Below are 26,536 nucleotides of genomic sequence, written 5' to 3' on the forward strand. Positions count from 1 at the left end.
GTTGAAATGGTTCACGACTGGGAGGTGCAGTTGCTTAGTGTGAACGGAGTGTAGAGATGTAGGGACAGGTGTAGCACTTGCTTTGGTTGCAGGAAAAATTGCCGGGTGTGGCAGGGCTGGAGGGGAGTGTGGAGCAGACAAGGGAGTCACGCAGAGAGTGGTCCCTCCGGAAAGCAGATAAGGGTGGGGAGGGAAAAATGTCTTTAGTGGTGGGGTTGGACTGCAGATGGCGGAAGTGTCAGAGAATAATGCGTTGGGTCTGGAGGTTGGTGGGGTGGTACGTGAGGATGAGGGGGTTTCTGTTTTGGTTGTTATTGTGGGGAGGGGGTGTGAGGGATGAGTGCGGGAAATGCGGGAGACACAGTCAAGGGCATTCCCGACCACTGAGTGGGGCAAGTTGTGTTCCTTGAAAAACGAGGACAAGGACATCAGATGTTCGGGAACAAAAACAAAAGTTGCTGGAAAAGCTCAGCAGGTCTGGCAGCATCTGTGGACGAGAAAAAGAGTTAATGTTTCGGGTCCGGTGACCCTTTCTCAGAACTGATGATGGCTGGGAATATGCCAGTTTATATGCAGAAAATAGGGAGGTGGGTGGGGTAGGGAGTAACGATAGGATAGAGCCCAAAGAGAGAGAAAAAGACAGTTGGACAGACGTTTGGGAGTGGAATGCCTCACCCTGGGAGCAGATGCAGCAAACACAAAGGAATTGGGAACAGGGAATGGGCTTTTTACAGGAAGGTTGGCGGAAGGAGGTATATTCTAGGTTGCTGTGGGAGTCAGTGGGCTTGAAATGGACATGGGTTTCCAGGTGGTTGCCAGAGATGGAAACAGAGGACCAGGAAGGAGAGAGAGGTATCAGATGCTCCAGGTGAACTTACATTTGGGGTGGAAAGTGTTGGTGAAGTGGATAAACTGTTCAAGCTCCTCGTGGGAGCACCAGACAGAGCCGATACAGTAATCAATGTAATGGAGGAAGAGGTAGGGTTTAGGGCCAGTGTAGGTGCAGAAGACGAATTGTTCCACGGCACCTACAGAGAGGCAGACATAGCTTGGGCCCATGCAGGTACTACAGCCACCAGCCACCCCCTTCGTCTGTAGGAAGTGGGAGGAATTGAAAGAGAAGAAGTTGTTAAGGGTGAGGATGAGCTCGGCTAAGCGGATGAGGGTGTCGGTGGAGGGGGACTGGTCGGGCCTGTGGGACAGGAAGAAGCGGAGGGCCTTTAGGCCATCTGCATGGGGAATGATGATGAGGTGTTGGCGACAGGGAATTGTAAGTTTTGGAGGAGGTGGTGTAGGGCATCGGTGGTGTCAGGGACATAACTGGGGAGTTGCTGGACCAAGGGAGAGAAAGTGGAGACGAGAATAGTAGAGATAAGTTCGGTGGAGCAGGAGCAGTCAGTGACAATGGGTTGACCAGGGCAGTCAGTTGTGTGGATTTTGGGAAGGAGATAGAAGTGGGTGGTGTGGGGTTGGAGAATGATGAGGTTGGAGGCTGTGGGTGGGAGGTCACCTGAAGTGATGAGGTTGTGGATGGTTTGGGAGATGATGTTTTGGTGGTCGATGTTGGGGGTCACGATCAAGGGGGTGGTAGGAGGAGGTGTCAAAGAGTTGGCATCTGGCCTCGGCGATGTAGAGGTCAGTGCGCCATACTACAACTGAGCCTCCATTGTCCACGGGTTTTATGGTGAGGTTGGGATTGGAACAGAGGGCTGTATGTTCTGTGGGCGAGAGGTTGGAGTGGGTAAGAGGGGTGGAGAGATCGAGGCAATTGATGTCTCTATGGCAGTTGGAGATGAAGAAGTCGAGGGAGGGGAAGAGGCCTTGAGGTGGTGTCCAGGAGGAGGGGGTGTGTTGGAGGCAGAAGGGGTCAGTAGAGGGAAGGTTAGGCTCATTGTTAAAGTAGTAAGCGCAGAGGTGGAGAAAGTCCTCATTAAAGGGCTCACCTTTGTCCCCCTCCACCCAAATATTAACAAATACCACTCACGCTTGGACGTTGAACAGTTTCTCCGCCAGGCATTCTACTCCCGTACATCTCAGATGTCCTAGTTTTTCAAGGAATGCAACACCACTGCTACCGCACCCCCCCCAACCCCGAGAACGTCCTCGACCGTGTCTCCCGCATTTCCCGCAACGCATCCCTCACACCCCCTCCACACAATAACAACCAAAACAGAATCCCCCTTGTCCTCACGTACCACCCCACCAACGTCCAGATCCAACGCATCATCCTCCAACACTTGCACCATCTGCTATCCGACCCCACCACCAAAAGACATTTTTCCCTCCCCACCCTTATCTGCTTCCCGGAGGGACATCTCTCTCCGTGACTCCCTTGCCTGCTCCACACCTCCCTCCAGCCCCACCGCACCCGGCACTTTCCCCTGCAGCTGCAGGAAGTGCTACACCTGCCCCTACACCTCTTCCCTCACCCCCATCCCAGACCCCAAGACGACTTTACACATCAAGCAGATGTTCACCTGCACATCTGCCAACGTGTTATACTGCATCCGCTGTACCCGTTGTGGCCTCCAACATCGGGGAAACCAAGCAGAGGCTTGGGGGCCGCTTTGCGGAACACCTATGCTCGGTTTGCAATAAACAACTGTGCCTCCCAATTGCAAACCATTTCAATTCCCCCCCCCCCCCCCCATTCCTTAGACAACATGTTCATCCTGGGCCTCCTGCAGTGCCACAATGACACCACCCGAAGGTTGTAGGAACAGAACCTCATATTCCGCTTGGGAACCCTGCCGCCCAATGGTATCAATGTGGACTTCACAAGCTTCAAGATCTCTCCTCCCACTATTGCATCCCAAAACCAGCCCAGCTTGTCCCAGGCTCCCTAACCTGTCCTTCCTCCCACCTCAATCCCTACCCCCATCTCCTACCTACTAGCCGCATCCCGCCTCCTTGACATGTCCATCCTCCCTGGACTGACCCATCCTGCCCCTAACTCCCTATCTACGCTCACCTTTACTGGCTCCATTCCCGCCTCTTTGACCTGTCCGTCTCCTCTCCACCCATCTTCTCCTCTATCCATCTTCTACCTGCCTCCCCGTCTCTTCCTATTTATTTCAGTACCCCTTTCCCCTTCCCCATTTCTGAAGAAGGGTCTAGGCCCGAAACGTCAGCTTTCCTGCTCCTCTGATGCTGCTTGGCCTGCCATGTTTATCCAGCTCCACACATTGTTATCCAATGAAATAAATCATCTTTACTTGATTTGAAGTTTCTTTATTCATTGCACAAGTTGAACTCAACAAATAAGGTCCAGGACACCATAAAGCTAGGCACCCAGGTTTTAGCCTGCAGTGAAACTTCAGCCAAAATGCTAACTTCCAAGTTAAACATTTTACATTGATAAATTCCTACACTGGTACTCTGGTAAATGAACTAATTTTTCCAATAAAAGTTTAAAAATGAAGAAACAAAAATGTAACTTTCTAGCTAAACAACTTCCTGCCGACAATCCCGCTTCCCAGAACTTGTGGTCACTAGAGAATAACATGGCTCTTCAACGTTCCAAGTTGTGACCACTTCCCAATCCCCAGCCCTCCAAGTTTCTGTCTCCCTCCCAACACTTCCTATCACCACTTCCATCTCCCGGACTTGAGCTATGTTTCAAGATCTGGATTCAATACGAAGCTGGAGCTGTGAGTTTGTGGCTAGGACTTTGACAACCCAAGTATATGTAAAATACTCCCACACATCTCTTTTCTCTCCTGACCTAGTTGTTAGTGAAGGATTGGGAGAACATAAGCAAAGCAGGAGCAGCTTCAAAAATCAGTCAAGGTGGGATGGGTGCTTTGGCCAGGACTGGTTGCATGCCCCACAGAATTACATTTTTCTCAGCTCATTACACATGCACACATGCATAAAATGTCAAATTTAATGGACAAGAAGCCTGCCAGGACCTTCAGGGCTCCAACATCTGGCACCCTATTTAAAAGGTAGAATCAAGAAGTGACTGCACTGGCACACAGATTGACATAAACAGGTTCTCTGAGTGGTTATACGGCTATACAACATCGCTGGATAATATTTCAAATGAATGACTGTTCATCACTCTCACCCATCCCTAGGGATGTCACAAAATAGGCAAAAATCCTTGTTTTATGGACATCTCCTTAAAGTTTCTCCTAAAGGCAGTCAGAGAGAAAGGAAGTTCTTTTGTCTATAGAATGGCAACAAGAAGCTGTCCAGACCGATGAAGGCAGCCTGGACAGGAATGGCTACACGGCCAGTGCCTGTGGGGTGCTCTAGAGAACCTGTCTCCAGTGCCACAACAGGCAAGAGGGAGGCACGATTGAGAACTCTGCTAATGACAAAATTGGCTGGATAGTTTATAATGAAAAGGTTGGCTGTCAACTGTGAAGATACTAATGAATTGGGTCAAGTTAGTGGAAAAGCATCAAATACAATTCAATCTGCAGAAGTACAGGTTTATGCATTTGGGAAAGGCTAGCAAAACAGTGGGAAGGAATACACAATAAAGGAAGTTACTAGGAGGGGTGGAGGGAGTGACAGACATTGGAGCGCAAGTTCACAGGTCCCTGAAAGTGGTAGGACAGATAGATAGATAATGTTGTGAGAAGCTATACAAGATTCTTTTCTTCATTAGACAAAGTGCTGAACAACAATTTTATGAAGGTTTTAAAACTGCAAGTACAAGGAAAGGTTGCATAGACTAGTTTCGTTTTCCTTAAAATAGAAGTGAAGGCATGACATAATTGAGCTGTAACAAAATATTGAGGGGCTTGGATACAGCAGTCAGGGGAGACCTGTTTCCCCACATGAAAAGGTCAACTACTAGACAACACAGAATTAAAGTGCCTGGATTAGACAGAACATGAGGAAAAGCTCTCTCACCCAGGATTTCCATAGTGGAAATCTGTAATTCGCTGCCCACCTTGATCGAGGTGGAAACTCATTTAAAAAGGAGCCTGGACTGGCACATGAAGCACTGCGGCCTACAAGACAACGTACTGGGTGCTGGTACATGGGAGCTACTTTATTCAGCCAGTGCAGACATGAGGGACTGAATGGCCTCTTTCTGCAATGCAACTTTTCTATAGTTTTAAAGAGGTTGAATGACAATAGACAATAGGTGCTGGATTAGGCCATTTGGCCCCTCCAGCCAGCACCACCATTCATTATGATGACCTGCTGAATTCAACCAGGAAAAGTAGTACCATCTACTCAGTGCTTAATGTCCCTGTGAGTTTTGGCACTGTAAGGTTGTCATTGCAGAGGACTGTCATACAGGAGGTCTGGTGTCAGAAATCCCATCTCTCAATCAATGTGCAATCAATTTCTGCCACTTCACTGCAGCTACCAATGTAGCTCTACTGACATCACAGTGGTGCTGCCTCTTATACATCTGCCAGGATTCAGAGTCAAAGCACAGAAGGAGCTATACTATTCAGCAGCTCAAACACTATCAGATCATTGACTTTATATCATAACTAGGAAACTGCATATATCTGCTAGTTTTTCACCAAAGTCCCCCATAGAATGAGGACGCAACAATGACCACAAAATATGGCTTTTTTTGGGTTGAGACTCCTTTTTGAGTTCAATTCAAATTACTTTCGCAAGTCACGTCTGCTGGCTTCAGCCAGCGTGGCTGCCATGAACTGATCAATAGGGGAGGGGCTTCAACCCAAACATTAAAAATTAGCGAAAAGAAAAGTCTTAATTATGAAATCGTACCAGGTGTAAACCCCACGTCAGATTTGTGAACACACACGTTTCCTGTTTTTGGCCAACAAGATTGCACCCAACAACGTAATTCCAGTAGCTGGGGTGTTAATGAATATTTATAACAATAATGAATACAAATTAAGTTTTTGACTGGGAACTCAAACCAATGTTCCGAGAACTTAATAGTAAAATTTCAATCCACATTGGGAAAGTAAATGTTTGCCTTCTGCCAATTAAGATCCCCATCTATTCTTTTAAAAGATTTAGGCAGGCCTGGAAAATTCTGCCAATTGTTTCTCAAGTCATTTGAGAGTGGATCTGTTTTCTAATTTCAGTAGCAAGTGTTATTAGGAGCCACTAAATGAAGCCTCATCTTTTTGTTTGCAATGTACATGGCCACAGTCTCAGAATTTGCACCCAAACCATAATTGAATTTCTAATGGAATTATTCCTACATATAAATTGGAATTAATACAAACAGAATGAGAGTTTCTTACCTACTGTAACAGAACCTGCATCAGTCCAAATTGTAACATTTCCTGCAAATGGAATAATACAGAAATATTGCAACAGAAAACCTTTGAAGCAAAATTTTAAGACAAACTTAATACTTCCCAGTAACAGCACAAAGCTTCAGATTATTAAAGCAGATAATATATGAAAACTTAGCTTTATTTGTTTGAAATTCACCAAACAGGAACATATACATTCTGCTGTATAGATTAGCCACGGAAGAACATATAAACAGAAATTGCTGGAAAAACTCAGCAGGTTTGGCAGAATCTGTGGAAATAAATCAGATTTAACATCTTAGGTCCAGTGACTCTTCCTCAGATCCTTCTGGCTTAACAGTCTAGCAATAGTACCACTAGGCCATTACCTCTTCAAAGTCCTACTGTCATCCATGACAAAGTGGCACAGCCTGAAGCCAGGATCTCAAAGCCCAGCCTGCTTGACATCATTCTACAAAATAATCTGCAGTCTGCACCAGTGAAAGTCAGTAGCATGCCACAGGCAATCGGCTACACCTTATAGGAGCACAAGGACAGTCACAAATACCCATAAGGCAGGCACTACAAGATTGCACTAGGGTAAGCAATTCATTTCTTGTTATTTAATTGGATGGGTTATCGATAGACGATAATGAAAACACTTCCATAGGTCATTTTTATTGTGGGATGTTGGCCTAAGGTACATTTGTGTTTGTTCCTCAGATGAAAATTTTGGATTAATGACAACAATGGAATATTTCTAGAAAAGGAAATCTGGGTAGATTCACCTAGGCACTGTATCACATGCACAAGGGTTTGAGATGCCCCCTTCTGAAGCGTCTGGATTTCTCATGGCATTTACAATGGTGTTACAACAGGGAGTAGCTGAACTCCTCTGATAATGAACAAATTAACAAAATTACTAACAAGCCAAAACAATTCCCTCTTAGACTACTATCTACTCCCTAACTAGTCAAAATTCTACTGGTATGCTGTTTAAATAAAGACAAGTCCATTTAATATAAATCCAATTAATAAGTAGCAATAAATTATAACGTAATCTCTCCAAGTTCACACAGACAGTCGTGTGAAATATTCTGTTGTCTCTGGTATGTTCACAAACACCCTTCTTCTGTTAATTCTGCTGGCAGGAATGTTTTATCTCTATAATTTATTCACTGAGGACTTTGAGCTAAAATACCATGGTACCTTTGATTAATCAGATGGGCTAACTCTGACAGGTGGTGGATGGCTCTCTTTCACATGGCAGTTGGCTGTGTCTGAACTTCCAAATGCCCTGGTCTTACATACCCATAATGACAATCAAATTCTTATCAGTGGATTGGTTTCAGGTTGTCAATACCATCAGTTTTTAAATGCAATTGGCTTCAAATTGCAAAATTTAGCTTTAAATTAATTGGCCAAATTTAAACTCCAAACCAAATCACAACAAAACTGTTGTTTTACATGCGAGCTGTAAGGATTTTTTGATAGGAGAGAGATAATGTGAACTGGAGAATCCAAGATAACAAGTATGAAGCTGGATGAACACAGCAGACCAAGTAGCATCTCAGGAGCACAAACGCTGACGTTTCGGGCCCAGACCCTTCATCAGAGAGGATTTTTTGATATACTGGTTTCACTTTGAGGCCTTCAGACCTGGCAACTTCAGCTGCTGCTCACAGACATACTTTTTTTAAAGTTGACAGGTCATGAGCCATACATACGAAGGTAGCAGGTGTTCAGTCAATGGCACCAGAGACCATTGAGAAATCTGCGAACCTGGAAAAATAATCAGCTATTTCACCAGTTTCTCCCCTCAGTGATTAAAACCATCGCAATGTATTTGGTTGCACTTGTATGGACGTCATCTGTAAGAAGCATCAGCAGAGGTTACATCTGTTAGAAACATAGATGCAGTAAAAAATATAGAGAAACGCACGTCATTACAATCATTATAGCTCAGATCAGACTAATTTGCCAGATATCTCATGTATTGTCCATGGATCTGGCGGGAGTAGGAAGAATTGCTCTACGAAAGCTGTGGTGGCTAACAGCAACCTGCAGCAAATCATTCCCCTCACTCTTTACAGAGCATCTCTTCTCTATAGCCTTCATTCAATTTGGTCATTTGCAGTTCCAAAGATCCAGCACGTGAGCTCCGTATCACCACCCTAGCCTAAAAACGCCCAATGATCTTAGTAGCTAAGAAGGCCTGGTCAACACTTAGATGGAGACTACCTGGGAATACCAGGTAGACTACACTGTAAAATGACTCTCGTGGTGCAGTGGTAATGTCCCTAACTTTAAGTCAGAAGGCCCAGATTCAATTCCTACCTTCTCCAGGGATGGGACATAACACCCCTGAGCAGTTTGATTAAAAATAGCAACAGTATGTGGGTTATGCTGGATGACTAACTAGTACCATTTTAGGCCATTGAAGCTTTCAGGCTGCTCATACAGGTGATGCTATGGAACCCAATCTTGCAGCTACATTATTTAAAATATAGTTTCTTTACTGCCTGTACTTCATTTCTGTCTAGGCTGTCTGGAAATTGTATTAGTCCAAAGGCATTATAAAGTGGAAATGTGTTTAATCTCAGATGACAGTTTAGCCATTTGCAAGAGGTTCTTTTGGTGTTTGCAAAATCCCCAAACCATTAAAACACAATTTAAATTCTTTAAGGTTTTAAATTCTGACATATTGTCAACAGAAGTTTAAATATTTAAAAAGGCACAGGAAATCCCATTGATGAGCCTTGGACAATGGATACAAGTGAAATACTTTTAAAAATACATACATGGGAATTTCTAATCCTTGCAATTTCCAAGCCATCTTTAATGCTCTGCTTCTTTTTCTTTAAAAAAAAAGCATCACCTGGTTAGTTGTAAAAGCCTCAAGTTGCTACATTGATAAAGATAATGGGCGGTTTCAGAGGAAATGTGGTACACAGAAGAACAGTCGACAAACAACCTAAGACAGGCAAGTCAGCATTATCCAGTGGAGCGTGTGAGAAGAGGGTCCTGAGACGGCCAAAGACAGAGCTATACACAAGTGATTGGGACTGATTTTTTTTTTGAAAAGTATACTGCTCCCCCCACTGTGTACTTGTCTAAGTATGGTGGATTGAGACTTGAAAAGTCCCATCATGTGCTGCAATGATGATGTCAGCAGCCGTTTTTTGCGAGAAATGGTTTAGTTTTACCTTGCTGCCTGTAGACTTAGCATAATAAAGCTGATCATCCAACTCAATAACTTGTTCCTGTTTTCCACCCTCCCCTCCCAAATCCTTTATTTCATTTAGCCCCAATTGCTACATCAAAGTCCTTCTTGAAACTTTACAATGTATTGGCCTCAATTCCTTTATGTGGTAGTGAATCCACAGGGTCACGACTTTCCGGGTAAAGAAATTTCTCGTCTCAGTCCCAAATAGTTTACATCATATGCTTGGATTGTGAACCCTGGCTATGAACTACTCTGCCATCAGGGGCATCTATCCTACACATACCTTGTCTATTCCTGTTAGAATTTTATAGGTTTCTTTGTAATGCCCCCTCATTACTCAGAACTCCAGCAACATAATCCTAACCAATTCAATACTCCTCCTAATCAGTCCTGCCATCCCAGACACCTTCTGTGCTCCCTGTCTAGTAACAAAATCCTTCCTCAGAAATGGAGCCCAAAACTTCACACGAGATTCCAAGTATGGTCACATCAGGCCTTGCATTATTACAGCAAAACATCTTCACTTCTGTACTTGAATCCGCTCCTTATTGACTTATTTATCACCTGCTGCATCTCCATGTTTACTTCCAGCAACTGGTGTATGAGAACACCCAGGTCTCATTGCTCACCCTTTCTCAATTTAATTGCCATTCAGATAATAATCAGCCTTCCTGAGTTGCTACCAAAGTGGATAACCTCACGTTTATCCATATTATACTGCATTTGTCCACTCACTCAGCTTGCCCAAAATCAGACTGAAGCATGTCTGCATCATCCTCACAGCTCATCCTCCCACCCAGCTTTGTTTTGTCTGAAAATTTGGAGATGTTACATTAATGATTTGGATGAGGGAACTAAATGTATCTTGTGAATAACTACAGTTCTAGCACTAGTCACTGCCTGCCTTTTGGAAAAAAGACCCATTTATTCCTAATCTCCTTCCTGTCTGCCACGTCCACTAGCCCCCCTCGTCAACTTTACTAGTTACGACCTTGAAGAATTCCAGCGAACTTGTTATGCATGATTTCCCTTTTATAAATCCATGCAGACTTTGTTCAATACTACTACTGTTTTCTAAAAGCTCAGCTATTAATTCTTTTATAATGGACTCTTCACATTTCTCACTACTGATGTCAGGCTGACAGATCTACAATTCCTGCTTCCCTTCTTACATTATTTCTTTCTAATCTCTAAGAATTGTTCCAGAGTCTATAGAATCTTGGAAGATGACACCAATGCATCCACTGTTTCTACGACCATTTCTTCAAGTATCCAGAAGGGAGATTGTCAGTCTCTGGGATTTATCGACTTCAATCCCATCAACTTCCAACACCATTTCCCTGCTAATACTGATTTCCTTCAGCTCTCTTCCCTCACTAAGTTTATGTTCCCCAACATTTCCGGTATGTTATTTGTGTCGCCCTTTGTGAATGCAAAATCAAAGTAACCATTTAGTTTGTCAGCTATTTCTTTGTTCCCAGTTATAAATTACATTTATCTCCAATCTATAGAAACTTTTACAGTCTTACTCTATTTTCCCTTTTTAAAAATCAAATCATTTTATCTGTTTTTGCTGAATTGTAAACGGCTCCCACTCCTCAGGTTGTTGTTTTTTGGCCAATTTGTATACCTCTTTCTTGGTTATGATCCTATCTCTAAATTCACTTGTAAGCAACAGTTTGACCACCTTTCTAACATATTACAGTCACTCAACTTCACGGAGCCTTGCACAACTAGACAGCTAAGTATTCCTCCCTCATGACAATACCCAGTCCTGATGATCTATTCTGTCATTGATTCAATATATTGGTCTAGAAAACCATCCCATATACACTCCAGGAATTACTTCTCAAAAATTGTTGCTAATTTGATTTGCAGCTTCTACATGCAGATTAAAGTCACCCATAATTACAGATGTTCCTTTATTGCATTCATCTCTAATTTAGTGTTTAATGCCATTCCTAACACCACCCATAGGTTTGGAAGTCTACGTACAACCTTCACGGATGCTTTTTGCCCCTTGGTACTTCTCAGCTCTACCCATACAGATTCCAAGTCATCAGGGCTAATATCCTTCCTCACTATTGTATTAATTTCCTCTTTAATGAGCAATGCAAATCTACCACCTTTGTCTTTCTGTCTGTCTTTCCTAAATGCAGAATCCCGAGCAGTCAGTTCCCATTCCTGGTTACCCTGAAGCTAGGTCTCCAAAATCCTGATTGCTTAACCATCTTCATCTTCTGTATGATTACTTCATCTACTTTATTGTGAATGCTCTGTGCATTAAGCCATAAAGACTCAAGGACTTGATTTTTAACATTACTTGTCCTGTCATCAGTCATGACATTGGTACTGATCCTGCCCAGGTGTAACCCATCCAGTCTCCACTGCACCCAGAAATCTGAAACCTTCCCCCTTGCGTTATCTGTTCAGCCACATATTCATCCAACATATCCTGCTATTTCTACTGATTAGTAAATGGCACTGGTGGTAATCCTGATGTCATTACCTTTGAGGTCTTACTTCCTAACTCCCTGTACTCTTTTAGGTCCTCACCATGTTTTTCTTTAAACTCCATGTTATTTGTACCAATGTGTATCCCCTCCAGAATGTCCTATAGCCACTCGGACACCTTTGGACCTATCACTAGGGAGGCAAAATACCATCATGAAGTCTTATTTGCAGCTACAGAAAAGTCTGTGTATTTGTGTTAGAATGGAATTCCGTTTGCTGATGTATTTTTGGTTTTTAAGTTTCAGTAGAACATACAAAATCATAGTTTAAAAAAAAGCACAACATAAGTAAATAACAATTTAAGTTAAAGGCTGCAGCAACTGGGAGCCCCTGGATACCATTGTAATTGAGGGAAAGCACATCAAAAGCAAATACATTACATTGAGTTAGCTTCAGTTCAAAGTCTATGAGGTGGAGGCTGAATCTAAGATACTCTGATGCATCAGAGCATCCTTCGCTCTTTGCACCAGGAGAAGTCACAATATGTACAATAGGGACTTCTGATTTGGTCAGTAGTCTGGGACAGGCTGGTGCGATTATGAGGCAGGTAAGGGGACTTATGTTCTGGAGCGTCAGTCTCTTCAACTGTTTCTTTAGATGACTTCTCTCAGCCTATTATTTGGATGAGAATGGGGCCTGCATAGTGATGAGCAAACTGACAACAGCACAGGAAACCATTTAAGTAGTGGGGAACAAACAGGCATATAGTGGTTGAGGACAGTATTGTAAGGGGCACTGATACCCATTCACTACAAAGAACAGCCTTGATGGCTGTTATCCCTGCCTAGTGTCAGTAATTGGGATACTGACTCAGGACTGGGAAATAAGTTGAAGTGGGAGGAAGACAATCCAGTAGTCATGACCCATGGAGATACCAATGACATAGGCAGAACTAAGAAAGGGGTTCTGCATACAGAGAGTGTGTGATGTACCAAGCACTAAATTAAACACAACCTCAAAAGGTTACAATCTCAGAATGATGACCTGAGCCACATGCAAATAGGTACAAAGGTGTATATATAATGAGACAGAAAACCACATGGCTCAAAGACTGGCATGGCAGAAGTGGGTTTTAGTTTGTGGATCACTAGCACCAGTGAGAAAGTACAGCCTGTACCATCGGAATGGTTTACAACTAAACCACGCTGAGATCTGTGTCTTTGTGAACTACATAGCTATGAAAATAGAGATGGTTTTAAACTAAATAGTGGGAGCAAAGGATCAGATGTGGAATATTAAAAAGGGCAGACAATGCATCGATGGAAAATAATATGGGAAATGAGGGAGAGAATGGCAAGAAGAGAGAGCAAAACACAGTCTTCATAGTTGGTGTTACAAGAATAACAATGATAAAATTAAAGGCTGAATTCATGCAACATTCTGAACAAAGTAAATAAATAAGACGACGATGGATGACAAGTCTTGAATATTAGGAGGTAAATGACAAAGTCCAAGTCAAAGTCATCGTGCACAGAAAGAGATCCTTTGGTCCAACCAGTCCAAGCTGACCATAATCCCAAACCAAACTAGTCCCACCTGCCTACATTTGGTGCCAAATCTTTTCTCTTCTTGAACTTATCTAAATATCTTTTAAAACATTGTAACTTTACCTGCATCCACCACTTTCTCTGGAAGTTCATGCCACACACAAACCACTGTTTAAAAAAAAAATTGCCCCTTATGTCTTTTTAAAAATCTTTCTCCTCTCACCTTAAAAATATGCCCCTAGTCTTGAAATACCCCACCCTAGGGCAATAACACCTGCCATTCACCTTATCTATACCCTTATTTTATAAACCTCTACAGTCCCACCTCTCAATCTCGTACGAACCAGAGAAAAGTAGTCCTAGCCTATCCAGCCTCTTTATAACTCAAACCCTCCATTTCCAGCAACGTTCTGGCAAATCTCTTCTAAACCCTCACCAGCTTAATAACCTTCCTATAAATAGGAAGGCCAGAACTAGTCAAAGTGCTCCAGAAGAGGCCTCACCAACAGCCTGTACAACTTCAGCACAGCATCCCAATTCTTATTTTCAAAAGGTCCGAGCAATGAAGGCAAGCATGCTAAACGCCTTCTTAACCACTCTGACGTGCAAACTTCAAGAATTATCTACCTGAACCCCTAGGTCTTTCTGTTCTACAACATTACCCAAGGCCCTACTCTTAAATTGTATAAGTCTTGACATTGCATTTATCCAAATTAAACTCCATTTGCTACTCTTCAGTCTGTGGATATTCAAGAAGAATAAAAAGCTAGGCAATCTTGATGGGGTAGGACTGTCAATCAAGATTAGCATTTTATGAGACAACCTTGTTTCAGGACATCAGGATATGGAATCTATTTAGGTGGAGGGGAGGAATAGCAAGGAAAGAGAGTCTACAGGCCACTTATAGTCACTGTGTAAGACAAGCAAGTTAGAGAAAACACAAGCATAAGGAAATAATATACAAGTGCACAAAGAAGAACAGAAGGTCCGCAGTTGTTCAGAATACAGAAGAACAGCAGAGAGTGACTAAAAATCAGTAGGGAAAAGTGAGCATGCAAGGAAGCTAGATAGGAATGTCAAAACAGTTGCAAGAGTTCAAGAAATTTTAAAGGGAAACAAATAAGTAAACTAAGTGTTGGTCCTCTAAAGAATGAGAATGGGGAGCCAGTAACAGATAGGGAAATGACAAGATAAAATGAACAAATAGTTGTTTCTGTTTCCACCATAAAGGATACAAAAAAAATCAGCAATAGCTGAAGAGAGTGAAGAACTTGGTGAGATTACAATCACCAGAGAAGCAGTACTGAGCAAATCTAGAGCTGCAGACTAACAGGTTGCTGGGTGCAGGTGGATTTCATCCTAGGGTCTTAAAAACAGGTGACTAGTGAATTACTAGACACATTAGCGTTAACTTTCCAAAACTTAATTCAGGAAAGGTTACAAAAACTGGAAATTAGTAAATCCTTCTATTTAAGAAGGGACAGAGGCAGAAGCAGGAAACAATGGATCATGTAGCTTGGGATTTGCCATGGTGACCGCAATAGAATCGATTATGGCTGTACACTTAGAAAAGCTCAAGGCAATCAGCAAGAGTCAGCATGGTTTCAAATGGAAGTCATGTTTGACCAGTTTACTAGGAATTCTTTGCAGGAATGTGCTGTAGGCTAAGGGGCACCTGTAGGTGGATAGTACCTGGATTTCCCAAAGACTTTTGATAAGATTCCACATCAAAAGCTGATTGCAGAAATTAAAAACTTGTACTGTGGGACAACACATTAGCATGGGTAGAAGACTGGCTGGCTGGTAGAAAACAGAAAATGCATGAATGGATATCTGCATGTTTGGCAGGATCTGATGCGTGGAGTCTTCGATAAGTCTATGCTGGTGCCTCAACCTTTTATAATTTACATCAATGACTTAGACAAGATGAGTAAAGGTGACTGAATTTGCGGATGACACATCAAATTGTAAGACAACATGACAGGTTCCACGAAAGGCCAAAAATTTGGCAGATGGAATATAATGTGAAAAGTTATGAAGTTATTGCTTGGCAGGAAGAAAGAAAGAGCATGTTATTAATCAATGGAAAAAACTGCAGAATTCTGAGGTACAAAAAGGGATTATGTATTCTAGAATGTGAGCCATAAAGGCTCGCATGCAGGTACAGTACATAAATCCTTTACTCTGACAGGAATTGAACATAAAAGAAAGGATATTATGCGTCAATTATACAGGCCATTGGCAAGACATTCCTAACTGTGTACAGTTTTGGGCTCCTTACTGAAGGGAGGATGTAAATGCATTGAAAGCAGTTCAGAGGAGGTTTAAAAGATTGATATCTGGACTGAGTGAGTTGTCTTTTAAAGATAATTTGGTCAGGTTAGGATAATTTTCCACTGAGGTTTAGAAGAGCAAGGGATAGATGATCCTGAATGATCTTGAAAAGATGGAAATAATTTTTCTTTTTGCGGGAAGTCCAGAACTAGGAGGCAATGTTTTAAAATGAAAGGTTGCCCTTTTAGAACAGATGAGAAGAATTTCTTTTTCTTAGAAGGTTGAAAAAAATTTGGAAAGCCTTGCCTCAGAAGGTAGTAAAGCTAAAGACACCATTGTCTTATCAGACCACAAGGTTGATCTTTCAACACAGAGACAGACAGCGGTGGCTTAACCTCAAGGTCACCACACCTCAGACAAGAGAACAGGTTGAGAAGCAGGAGCCTTAAAGTAACCTCATCAGGTGCAGGAATTAAACCCAAGCTGTTGGCATTGCTCTGCATTGCAAACCAGTTGTCCAGTCAACTGAGCTAAACCTCCTCAAAGGATTTTAACAGATTTGCAAGGTATGGCCTCCCCTTGATGAAACATGCTGACTCTTCCACTTTCCAATTCTCTGGGACTCTTCCTGACTCCAGAGATTCCTGAAGGATTACCACTAATGCCTCGACAATGTCCTCAGCTATCTCCTTCAAAGTTCCGGGACATAGTCCATCCAGTCCAGATTATTTATCTGCTTTCAAACTTTTCAGCGTTCCCAGAACTATCTCCATTCACTCATTCTGCCCCTGACTCTCGAAGTTGTGATATGTTGCTGGTATGTTTCACTGTGAAAACTAATGTAAAGTGCCTATTCAGTTCCTCCACCGTTTCTTTGTTAATATAGTATATCTACACAAGATATTTTACATGACAGCAAAGCTAATTAGAACACCAAGATAATAAAATGTGAGGCTGGACGAACACAGCAGGCCAAGCAGCATCTCAGGAGCACAAAAGCTGACGTTTCGGGCCTAGACCCTGATGAAGGGTCTAGGCCCGAAACGTCAGCTTTTGTGCTCCTGAGATGCTGCTTGGCCTGCTGTGTTCGTCCAGCCTCACATTTTATTATCTTGGAATCTCCAGCATCTGCAGTTCCCATTATCTCTAATTAGAACACCGACTGTTTTGTGTTATTTACGCACTGTGTTAGGAAGTCTTGTAATGCAGTGGATTGTGTCTTTGCTTCTGCACCAGAAGCTCCAGGTTCAAGACACATTCCAGGGCTTTACGGGTAAGGGAGGTGCACTCAAAGAGTGGAAAAAAAAACCCTTACTAAAAAACTCAGGACCAAGTTACAAATCCTATACAGCAAGAATGGGATAGATTCCTGATCAGCCATATGATGAAAAGGATTCTCTACTATTATCATTGGCCATAGTTCTAAGTAATAATTTCCACGTAAATGTGTAAAAAACATAATCTGGACTCCCTGGATTCCAATCAGCTCAAGAGACTGGATGATTGGTGAGAATCAGATTCATGTCAACATCACAGGGGTCAATCTCAGTTCCGCTGGGGTGGATTCAGGAACTGTCTTCTTGCCCAATCTATGGAGGAGGTTGTGGTGATGTGAATCAGAACAGCCCTTAGATAGTAAGCTCTAAAAGAAATACTGTATTGTGTGTTCATCTGGTTAGAAACAGGCAAAGTTCAGATAAAACCAAATTGACTACACACAGAAGTTAAATACCGAAAGGGTCTCAAGACTAAGGAGAGGGGCAGCTTACCTCATGTTAGACAAAAGTATAAATAAACAGCGAAGTATTTCTACTTGCAGCTTCCGAATGCATTGCAACACAAGTTTTAAAACAGGATTCTTAAGGATCTGTTTTAGTGGGAAATGCACAGAACAAAAACCACAATATCAGTGACCCATGGAGAATGTAAAATTTTCCGGTGGCAGGGGCCCTCAGTTTCAAGCCTGAACATAATGATTGCGTCTTGGCAACCTGCCACATATTTTCTACTCTGCGTTGTATCAGTTGGCAACAGTGCACTAGTACACACCACATAGAAATTAATGTTGGACACAGTTTGCTAACAAAGCATTAAGATGATTTCAACAGTGATCTTGAGAAACTGAAGCAATCACAGTATTCCCTCAGTGAGAAGGTGCATGTCGCAGTGGAAGTAGAATGAGCTATTTGCTTTTAACATCTTAAAAACAGTGAGATGTTAGATCACAAGTTATGCAAGGCAGCACTTATTTCAGTGGGACACTATCACTCTATTGGCATTACTGTATTTAACAACCTGAATTGTTCTCAGCCACACTAAATTTTTTCTGAACTCAATTAACAAATTGTGTCCAATTGGTAAGCATATTCAGAATCACAGAAAATAGTACATACACAGGACAAAGTAGAGGATATAAAATGGTGGGAGGTGTTAAATGCTATGTAATTGAAGGATCGCATTTTCTACTTGAAGTTATATCGATAATAAAAGGAGGGCATGCAAATTCAATGTTAAAATTTTAACCTTTAAACTTGCTCACAGTGGTTTAGTCAGCAGGTCAGGAAATCAAAATAAAAAAATTGTGGAGGAATTTTGCTGGTTCTTTACCTGGACATCTCACTCATTGGTTTTCAAACAAAACAAAATATAATTTGTAAAATCCTGATTCACACACCAGATTCTTCAAAAAGGTTAGAAGACAAACATCCCTGCTGGTGTCTTAACATAGTAAGGTTACCCTGATTCTCAGAAACATCCTTGGAGATTACGCTGCAGCTACAAGGACCAAAGAAAAATACTGTTCCCAGCAAACGGGAGATGAGATTAGGCTCCGGAAATAAGGTGGTATGGAAGTGAAGTGAAGTGAAGTGATCAGGAAGGTGGTATACTCTTGGATATAGTGCTGTAAGAGTTTCATTGATCTCATCAGCATAGAGAGGTGAGAGGTGTGCAATATTCAAGTACCAATCCCCTCATTCTGATCTACCAAGCCTGCTCAGCACTACTCCTCAAACCAACAAGGCTTGTATGGTCATTCATCCATTTCTCAAGGGAAAAGCTCAGATTCCTATCCGAATACCAGCTCAACATACCCTCATCTTGCCGTTTCCTGGTCATCTTCCACAAAACTATGTGTGCCATCCTCTCAAGTCATTCCATTTTACAGACTCCTAGCTCTGTTCTTTACTTCTTGCAGGAGATTAGAGGGAAGAACAAGGGCGAGGCAGAGAACCAGGTGGGCCCTCGGTCATTTTCTTCAAAAGTCAGTGACAATGCACTGGAGATCAGCATGAAAATCATAGGAGGAGGAGAAAGGTGGGAGTTCTCAGATAACAAGTGCCAGGATTTGATATCATGCTGCACTCAACAAATAACACCTGAGGTCAGTAGTCAATGAAATAACATCCATACAGTAACAAGTTTGAGACTTTTCATCTCCTGTGCAAAGTTTGAAGCACCTACAGAAGTTGGTACAAGAGGAAGAGGATGACAAAGATGATTCATCTAGTCAGAAGAGGCTGCGCATTCCGTAAAGCACAATCACAAACCTTCCACCTTGTTGGAACTTCAATACAGATAGTCGAGTTGTCACAATAAAATCAGCATCCAAAAAGAAGGAAGCAAGTTTTACATACAGAGAGATAGCAATGGAAAATAAATTGGGAGGGTGCAGGATTCTCTGATCTCTGCACGGTTGATCATAGATTCAAAACAAATTTGTTAGGGATGGCAGGGCAGCATTGGGAACAGCAACACAAACTATGCCCTTAGGAATAGTGACAGAACCTTGCAATGCGCACTGAGAGGGAGAAATTGGAGGAATTGAAGTCTCTAGCTTGAACATTGAGAGATTGCAAAGGCCTGGATGATGCCCACCTCCGTGTGGACAGATGCATGGAACACCAAGAACACAAAGGCAGCAGATTACACATCGGACCCATACAGTAACTCAGCCAGCTTAATTCAATTAGAAGAAAGCCTGGCTGATCAGCATCTTAGTGAAGTGCAGCAAAGTATCTGGCTTTTGGGTGGCAGGAAACTGCAGGTAAATATAAGAGGAAAGAAATCATAACCATAAGACGTAGGGCAAAGTAGGACAGTCAGCCCGTGGAGTTTGCTCTACTATTCAATGAGATTATGATTGATCTCCTTAGCTTCATTTTATTGTCTTTTTTCCATAACCCTTGATTCCCTTACTGATTAAAAAGGAGTCTCAGCCTTGAGCAAGCCAACAGCTCTCTGTAGTAAAGAATTCCACAGTCATTAAACAAAATACTCTTACTCCTTCCCTTCACCATCAGCAATGAAAGCCCCACAGGCTGTCTCTTGTGCTGATAATAGTTTGTCCATCCACAGATGAATAGTCCTTGATGGAGACCTCAAAAGGTTCCAAAACCCAGAGGATATGGTCACGAGCATCAAAACAAATTTGGAATGAGCAGCCTACCTCTAGCTCTCCTGGAATCACAGCAACAAACATAACAGGAAAAGGAACTTTGTTGCTATACAAGGAAAATCACTTTGGTGATTAAATGTTTCTTAATTTTTCACTTTTGTCAAAATGTGTGTCATAAGCTTTACTTCAAATCGCCACTGTCAGTCATCTCTTCTGTGGCATCTTGCTTATCAAACACCCGGTCTGGAGGAAAATGAAATGAGAAGGAAAGACGACAAAGCGCTTGGTGTTAGTGAAATAAAGGGATTACTGACTGCAGAATACTTTGTACAGGGCTGGGGGATACCTGGATCATATCTTCAGCACCCAAATGGCTTCTTCAAGGACTTCTGTGGCTTTGGTCACACTTTTCCCACATGTCAACGATGTCTTCACAAAAGTCAGTCATTTTCATAAAAGAAAGCCTTTGTCTCCAAGAAGCCATCCACTGACTTTGTTTGAAGATACAATGATCCATGGAAGACTCGACTGGTAAGAATTAAGACATCATGTCATTATCCTTGTTACTTTGCACAGGCAATCTTCTAGAGGTTACACTCCAACAGAATCTTAATTTGGTGAAAGCCTTTTGATTGATAAAGCCCACTGGTTTGATCTCAGAGCATCATGATTGAACTCATGCAATAATTTAAGGCATTCGGCACAAGTGGGAACAAAACCAACAGTGCAAAGTGAAGGGTGCTTTTGATCTTGCTGGCCTCATCAACCGCAAAGCTGGCAATAACCTGGAGCTCACCTGACAGATGATCTCGAGTCTTGTAGATTGATGTCTGCAAGAGTTCACATCAGCCGATCCCGTGAATAGAGAAAAAGTGATTCAAAGTTATGCTGACCATGACTACTCCGCCAAGGCCTCCCCGCCTGGCCCACTAAAAAAACAACTTTCACTAGGAGGTTGCAGATGTCAGGGACAACCTGCCACAGAAGTCTGAACCCAAGAAACTGCTGCTAAGTGGTGCTCAGGAAGCTGATCTTTTGCCCGTATACTTTGTGTTGAGAGCATTGCTTCCTCTACTAAAGTCTGAGACAGAAACGTGCAAGTAGCTTTTCGGCTATACAGAAAGCTGACAGCTGCAAAGTATGTCTCAAAGGCAAAACAAAGTCAAAGACAAAGACAACAGGAATGAGCTCAATCTTGGAAATCACCTCTAAAATATAGAAAGCAACCTCTCAGGATAAATTTAAGCAAAAGTCTTTCAATTGGGCAAAGCAATAGCAGCCATTGCTCTGAATTTGAAAGGTTTTCTAACCTTTCAATTACACAAACTATTCCTGTTCCTTCTGTTCCCGTCTCACTAAACTGTCAAGTTACAGAAAACCCAGAAAACCAGTGGTGATCTGGCAGTTAAATATCACATGCAGGGTTAAAGCTGCAGTCACCACTGTTCTGTTGACAAGTCATTGTACTCAAAACATTAACCCTGCTTTCTTTCCACGGATGCTGCGAGACCTGTTGAGTTTTGCCAGTTATTTCTGTTTTTTTTTCAAATTTGCAGTACTTTTATAGTTTGTAGTCAATGAGCTTTTTTGCACGTTTAAATCTCAAAACTGCCTGTCAATCAGGGGTTTACTTGCCCACATAAGAATTGCACAAGCTAAAGGGAGGAGAGTAGATTCCTGGCAGAGGGGTATATTTTATTACTTTACTGCCAGCACACTGGCAGAGTGGCTTTTTCAGCTGCTAAATTGTTTCACCCAGTCTTGCTTTCAGGGGCACTACGGTCCACGTGGTAAGGATGGGGTCAACTATTTTTTCCCTCCTGTTTGTGCCCTCACTACCTGCTGCAGACCCAGTATAGCAAAAGTGTTCATTAGAAAGCCAACCAGCTCAAATCAGTAGTGCTGCTGTCAAGCTACTGTTGGTGGTAGACAATGAAATTCCCCCCCACTAAGCACAAGTTACACACTTGGCATGCTCAGTGCCTTCTCTAAGGGTTATTAAACATGGAGGAGTACTGATTCATCAGCCAAGGGAGATGGTATGTGATACTCAACGGGAAGTTTCCTTGTCCATGTTTATCTTGATACCAGGAGGCTTCATACTGTGTTGATTCAATGCGGAGGTCTTCCAGAGCAACACTCTCTCGACTATAGACCATTGAGCCACCACCTCTGTGGGACAAGACATATCTAGGAATAGGATGGTGGTGTCTGGGATATTGATTATTTTAGGCTATGGCTTGACTAGTCTGTGAGACAGCTCTCCCAGTTTTGAATCTAGCCGTCAGATGTTAGTAAGGACGGCTTTGCAGGCTCAACAGGGCTGTTTCTGCCATTGTCTTTTCTGATGCCTAGATCGTTGCCAGGTGGTCCATTCGGTTTCATTGCTTTGTTGAGACTTTGTAGCGAGTGATACAACAGAGTGGCTTGCTAGACCATTTCAGAGGGAAGTTGAGCCAACTACACTTCTGTGGGTCTGGGGTCACATGTTGAGCAGATTAGGTGAAGGGGGCTGATTTCCCTCCTTGAAGGTCATTAAATGATCCAGATGGGTTTTTGTGACAATTGCCAACTGAAGGCAAATTGGCTGCTTTTTGGTGAAGCTACAACAGACAGATAGAACTATAGTTTCAGAGCTATTTCACCAACAAAAACTCAACCAATATGTCAACGACTATCCCAATTATTTTACTGCACTGCTGACTTGTTTTTTTTAAAAAAGGCATCTGTTCACTGCAAGTGCTCTTCAGGAACCTAATTTTGACATACCTTTTTGACAGACTTGGGTTGCAAATGTGTCTCTTTAGGGCCAATAGCTTTGGCACTACATTTGCCAGTTTAGTAGCAAAATTGACACTGAACTGCTTCTGTTCACATCTAGTGCAGTACCCAAGAGCATCTTGGTTAACAAAGAGGAACATGTACATGCACTGAAAGGGTGCAGTAATCATGATGTCAGTGGCTAATGCTGATGTGATACTTGACATGCTACTTCTGACCTGATGAAAAGGAGTGGTAAAGCATTCCTTTAATATACACAGCTAGACAGCCAGTCAGCAGCATGAAGGCCCTTCCACCATAAAGAAGAAACATTAATGTTCAGGTTAGCTCCAGATTGCTTTCTACTGGCTCCGTTGAGAGCTTGGGGCGGTGTCGGATGTTTGTAGAACTCAATGGCATTTAATAAGATTTGCAGGACGTGGTGCTGTATGTGTGGAAGATGTTGCTGGTTACTGCAAGGGCTTTCAGCACACCATTTTCTTCCAGATGGTGGGGTTACAGGATTGATCTCTTTTGGTTGCAACGTGAGAGGGGAATAGCGCAAGAGATTGCAAAGAAGATGAGTTATTTGCAGAGTAAGACAGAAGGAGAACTCCAACCAGGAGGCTTTATCCACCCAAGGTCTTCCAGGGGCACTTCTCTCACCTCCACCTAATTTGTGTCAGCAAATCTGCTTAAGCTTCATAAAGGGAGTACTCACAGAACTCTTCTATCTCTAGGAACCAGACCTGCAGTCTCAACATGGAGCAAGATGGCCCTGGTCAATAACTGAAGTTGACAATGCCCCTCAATTGCCGAGACTGGTCCATTTCACAGTTCGTCATCATTTGTCACAAGGAAGTAAATGAAGGCTCTCGTGTTAGGAGAGAAGGTTTCATTATGTCCTCTGCATTCACTTGGCTTTGCCAAAATAGCTGCATGGCACCCCAACTCTTATATTCAATGCACTGACCAATTCAGGCAAGTATACCACACACCTTCTTCACCACCCTGTTTACCTGCAACTCCACTTTCAAGGAACTATGCACCTGCACTCCAATGTCCCTTTGTTTAGTAATATTCCTCAGGAACCCCAACATTAAGTGTATAAGTCCTGCCCTGATTTGCCTTACCAAAATGCAGCACCTCTCATTTATCTAAATTAAACTCCTTCTGCCACTTTTCTGGAATAGTCACAGCCTGAGGTTTTAATCGTTGGAACCAAAGCCAAATTACATACTTGCATTCTGAATATGCTTCTTTTGTCTCCTCTTCTTTCTGCTCAAATGCTCAATGGTAAAATGAAACGAAACCATTAAGGTTACCATTCAATACGTATCCTGGCAAACATACAATCTATTTATCTCGCACCAGTAATCTGCTCTAATAAGCATTCAGCCAGCACGTTAAATCAGAGGGTGGCTGCCAGGTGAGAAAGATTATCTGCTGGCCAATTGGCTATTGACTCTCCTTCGCAACGAAACAACGTAAAGCATGGCTGTTGTAAAATGAAATGCTAGGAGTCTCAAGAAACAGCACTGAGTAGATAAATTTGGGGTGTTGATGTATCAAACCTCAACTGTTTTGGAGGAGCCCTGCAGTACTCACCCGAGCGAGCATCTCATTTTGTGGTAACTTGTTAATTTTCCACAGTCTGTCTGTCTGGTTGTGGTTGACCACTGGCCACTCGTATACAGGCTTCAACTTTACAATGACAGTATTGATTTTAGTAACGTTAACACAGATATGGACATATGCATCTGTAACACTTTGATTCATGAAGACAAATTGAAGAAGGCTGTTTTAATCTGGCCTTGGCCAATTCCCGCAGTAACTTTCATCACTCTGGCTGCTGACAGACGGCTGTGGAGAGGTGTCAGTAAGGCTCAGTCACTAAAGTCCATGAATTCATCACATACGTTTAAACACTCCGAGCTTGAAGCTCCAGGTTCAAGACTTACCTGCCCTAGAGGTATGTTACAGCATATCCAGATCTCATGATCTGCCACAGATGCAATGAAAATATTAACCAAAAGACCACTGGTTCCACAAGCACCTCAAGAAGGAATAAAAGGAGGCATTCACATATCTATGAGCGATAGTAAGAACTGTAAGAGATAGTAAGTTAGAGAATAACACAGTGTAGAGCTGGAGGAACACACAGCAGGCCAGGCAGCATCAGAGGAGCAGGAAAGCTGACGTTTCAGGTCGGGACCCTTCTTCACAACTTTCTGAAGAAGGGTCCCGGCCCAAAAACATCAGTTTTCCTGCTCCTCTAATGCTACCTGGCCTGTGTTCCTCCAGCTCCACACTGTGTTTTCTCTAATCACACATCTATGGTTGTGATAGGAGTGTATCATATGATTCCAGTTCCCAGGAATAAAATCCCAGTCTGCCATTGTTCAACCATATCAGTCCTCATTGGCCCTCTTTTATGGACCATCACAGGCTATAACCCTAATGAAGCCTGCTGCCATTCAGCAATATATTCAGCTGAGATGTATGCCACAATCATTACAATTAAGAGGCAGCACAATGTTTTCCTGCATCACCTTGAACAGATTCATCCATTGTGATTGAGAGGCTGTCAAACTTTAGTCCCTTATGTTTCAATTTGCAAAGAACAAAGAGCCACTTTTCCAATTAAAAATTACAGCTTGCTTTGATTTACTGCTTAAATAGTTCAATATGTAATTCCAGTCTCTAGTGATTTCCTAACAGTAGTGGTCATCTTTCAAACTGACTACATTCTTGTTCACCTACGGTCATGGCCACATGTTGGAAAAAGACATCTGACACACAGACTCACCCTGCAATGTATGAAATTCCTAATTACTTAGCATTGCAAACCCATCAAGTCTATGCATAATTTTATTTTCTTTTATCCAAACGCAGCCAAGAACTATAGGGAGAATGGTTTCCTTTAATTTTCATCCTGGCTGAGATGGAACCCACTTTAAATGGTTTCTTTTCCTTGAATACATGGCTTCTCAATTTTATGACATCTATGATAAATGTTTAAAAACAGGTATTAAGACTGAACTCATTGGAACAATGTGCCCTGATTATATCTTAGATTATTCAGCATATGGAAGACTTGTACTCGTGCAACAGCTATACCCCATGCCAAACTGATCTAGGACATCAATACAAATATTATGTGGCAGTGTGGAAAACTTCCCCAGGTATGTCGTCCTCACAAAAAACAAAACAAATCCAATCTGACCAATAACTCCCACATCACTCAATTCTCAGCAAAAAATAAAATAAATTGTTGACAGTGCTTTGAGATAGCACGAACTGCAGATGCTGGAGAATCTGAGATAACAAGGTGTAGAGCTGGATGAACACAGCAGGCCAAGCAGAAGAGGAGCAGGAAGGCTGTCGTTTCGGGCAGAGATCTGAAGAAGGGTCTAGGCCCAAAACATCAGTCTTCCTGCTCCTCTGATGCTGCTTGGCCTGCTGTGTTCATCCAGCTCTACACCTTGTTATCTATTATGACAGTGCTATGACATGGGTTGCAGCAGGATTCACCTCCTGACTCTACAGTTTTAGTCTAAACAAAAACTAAGAGAACTGCAGATGCTGTAAATCAGGAACGAAAACAAAATTGCTAGAAATGCTCAGCAGGTCTGGTAACATCTGTGAAGGAGAAAACAGTTAACATTTCGGGTCTGGTGACCCTTCC

General features: G+C 42.4%; 1 protein-coding gene across 3 annotated transcripts in view; it reads right to left on the minus strand.

The window, feature by feature from the left end:
• The window catches only part of fam185a (family with sequence similarity 185 member A), a 92,207-nt gene that overhangs the window by 35,302 nt on the left and 30,369 nt on the right, over positions 1-26,536 (minus strand). For 2 of the 3 annotated variants that reach the window (XM_059654577.1, XM_059654575.1), the window contains exon 5: positions 6,198-6,239. The exons of the other annotated variant lie outside the window; for it this stretch is intronic. In XM_059654577.1, coding sequence (XP_059510560.1) covers positions 6,198-6,239 — 42 coding nt within the window. The remainder of the gene's footprint in view (positions 1-6,197; positions 6,240-26,536) is intronic. 3 annotated transcript variants of the gene reach the window in all.

Source organism: Stegostoma tigrinum, chromosome 25 (genome assembly GCF_030684315.1).
Source record: "Stegostoma tigrinum isolate sSteTig4 chromosome 25, sSteTig4.hap1, whole genome shotgun sequence".
Taxonomy (NCBI): domain Eukaryota; kingdom Metazoa; phylum Chordata; class Chondrichthyes; order Orectolobiformes; family Stegostomatidae; genus Stegostoma; species Stegostoma tigrinum.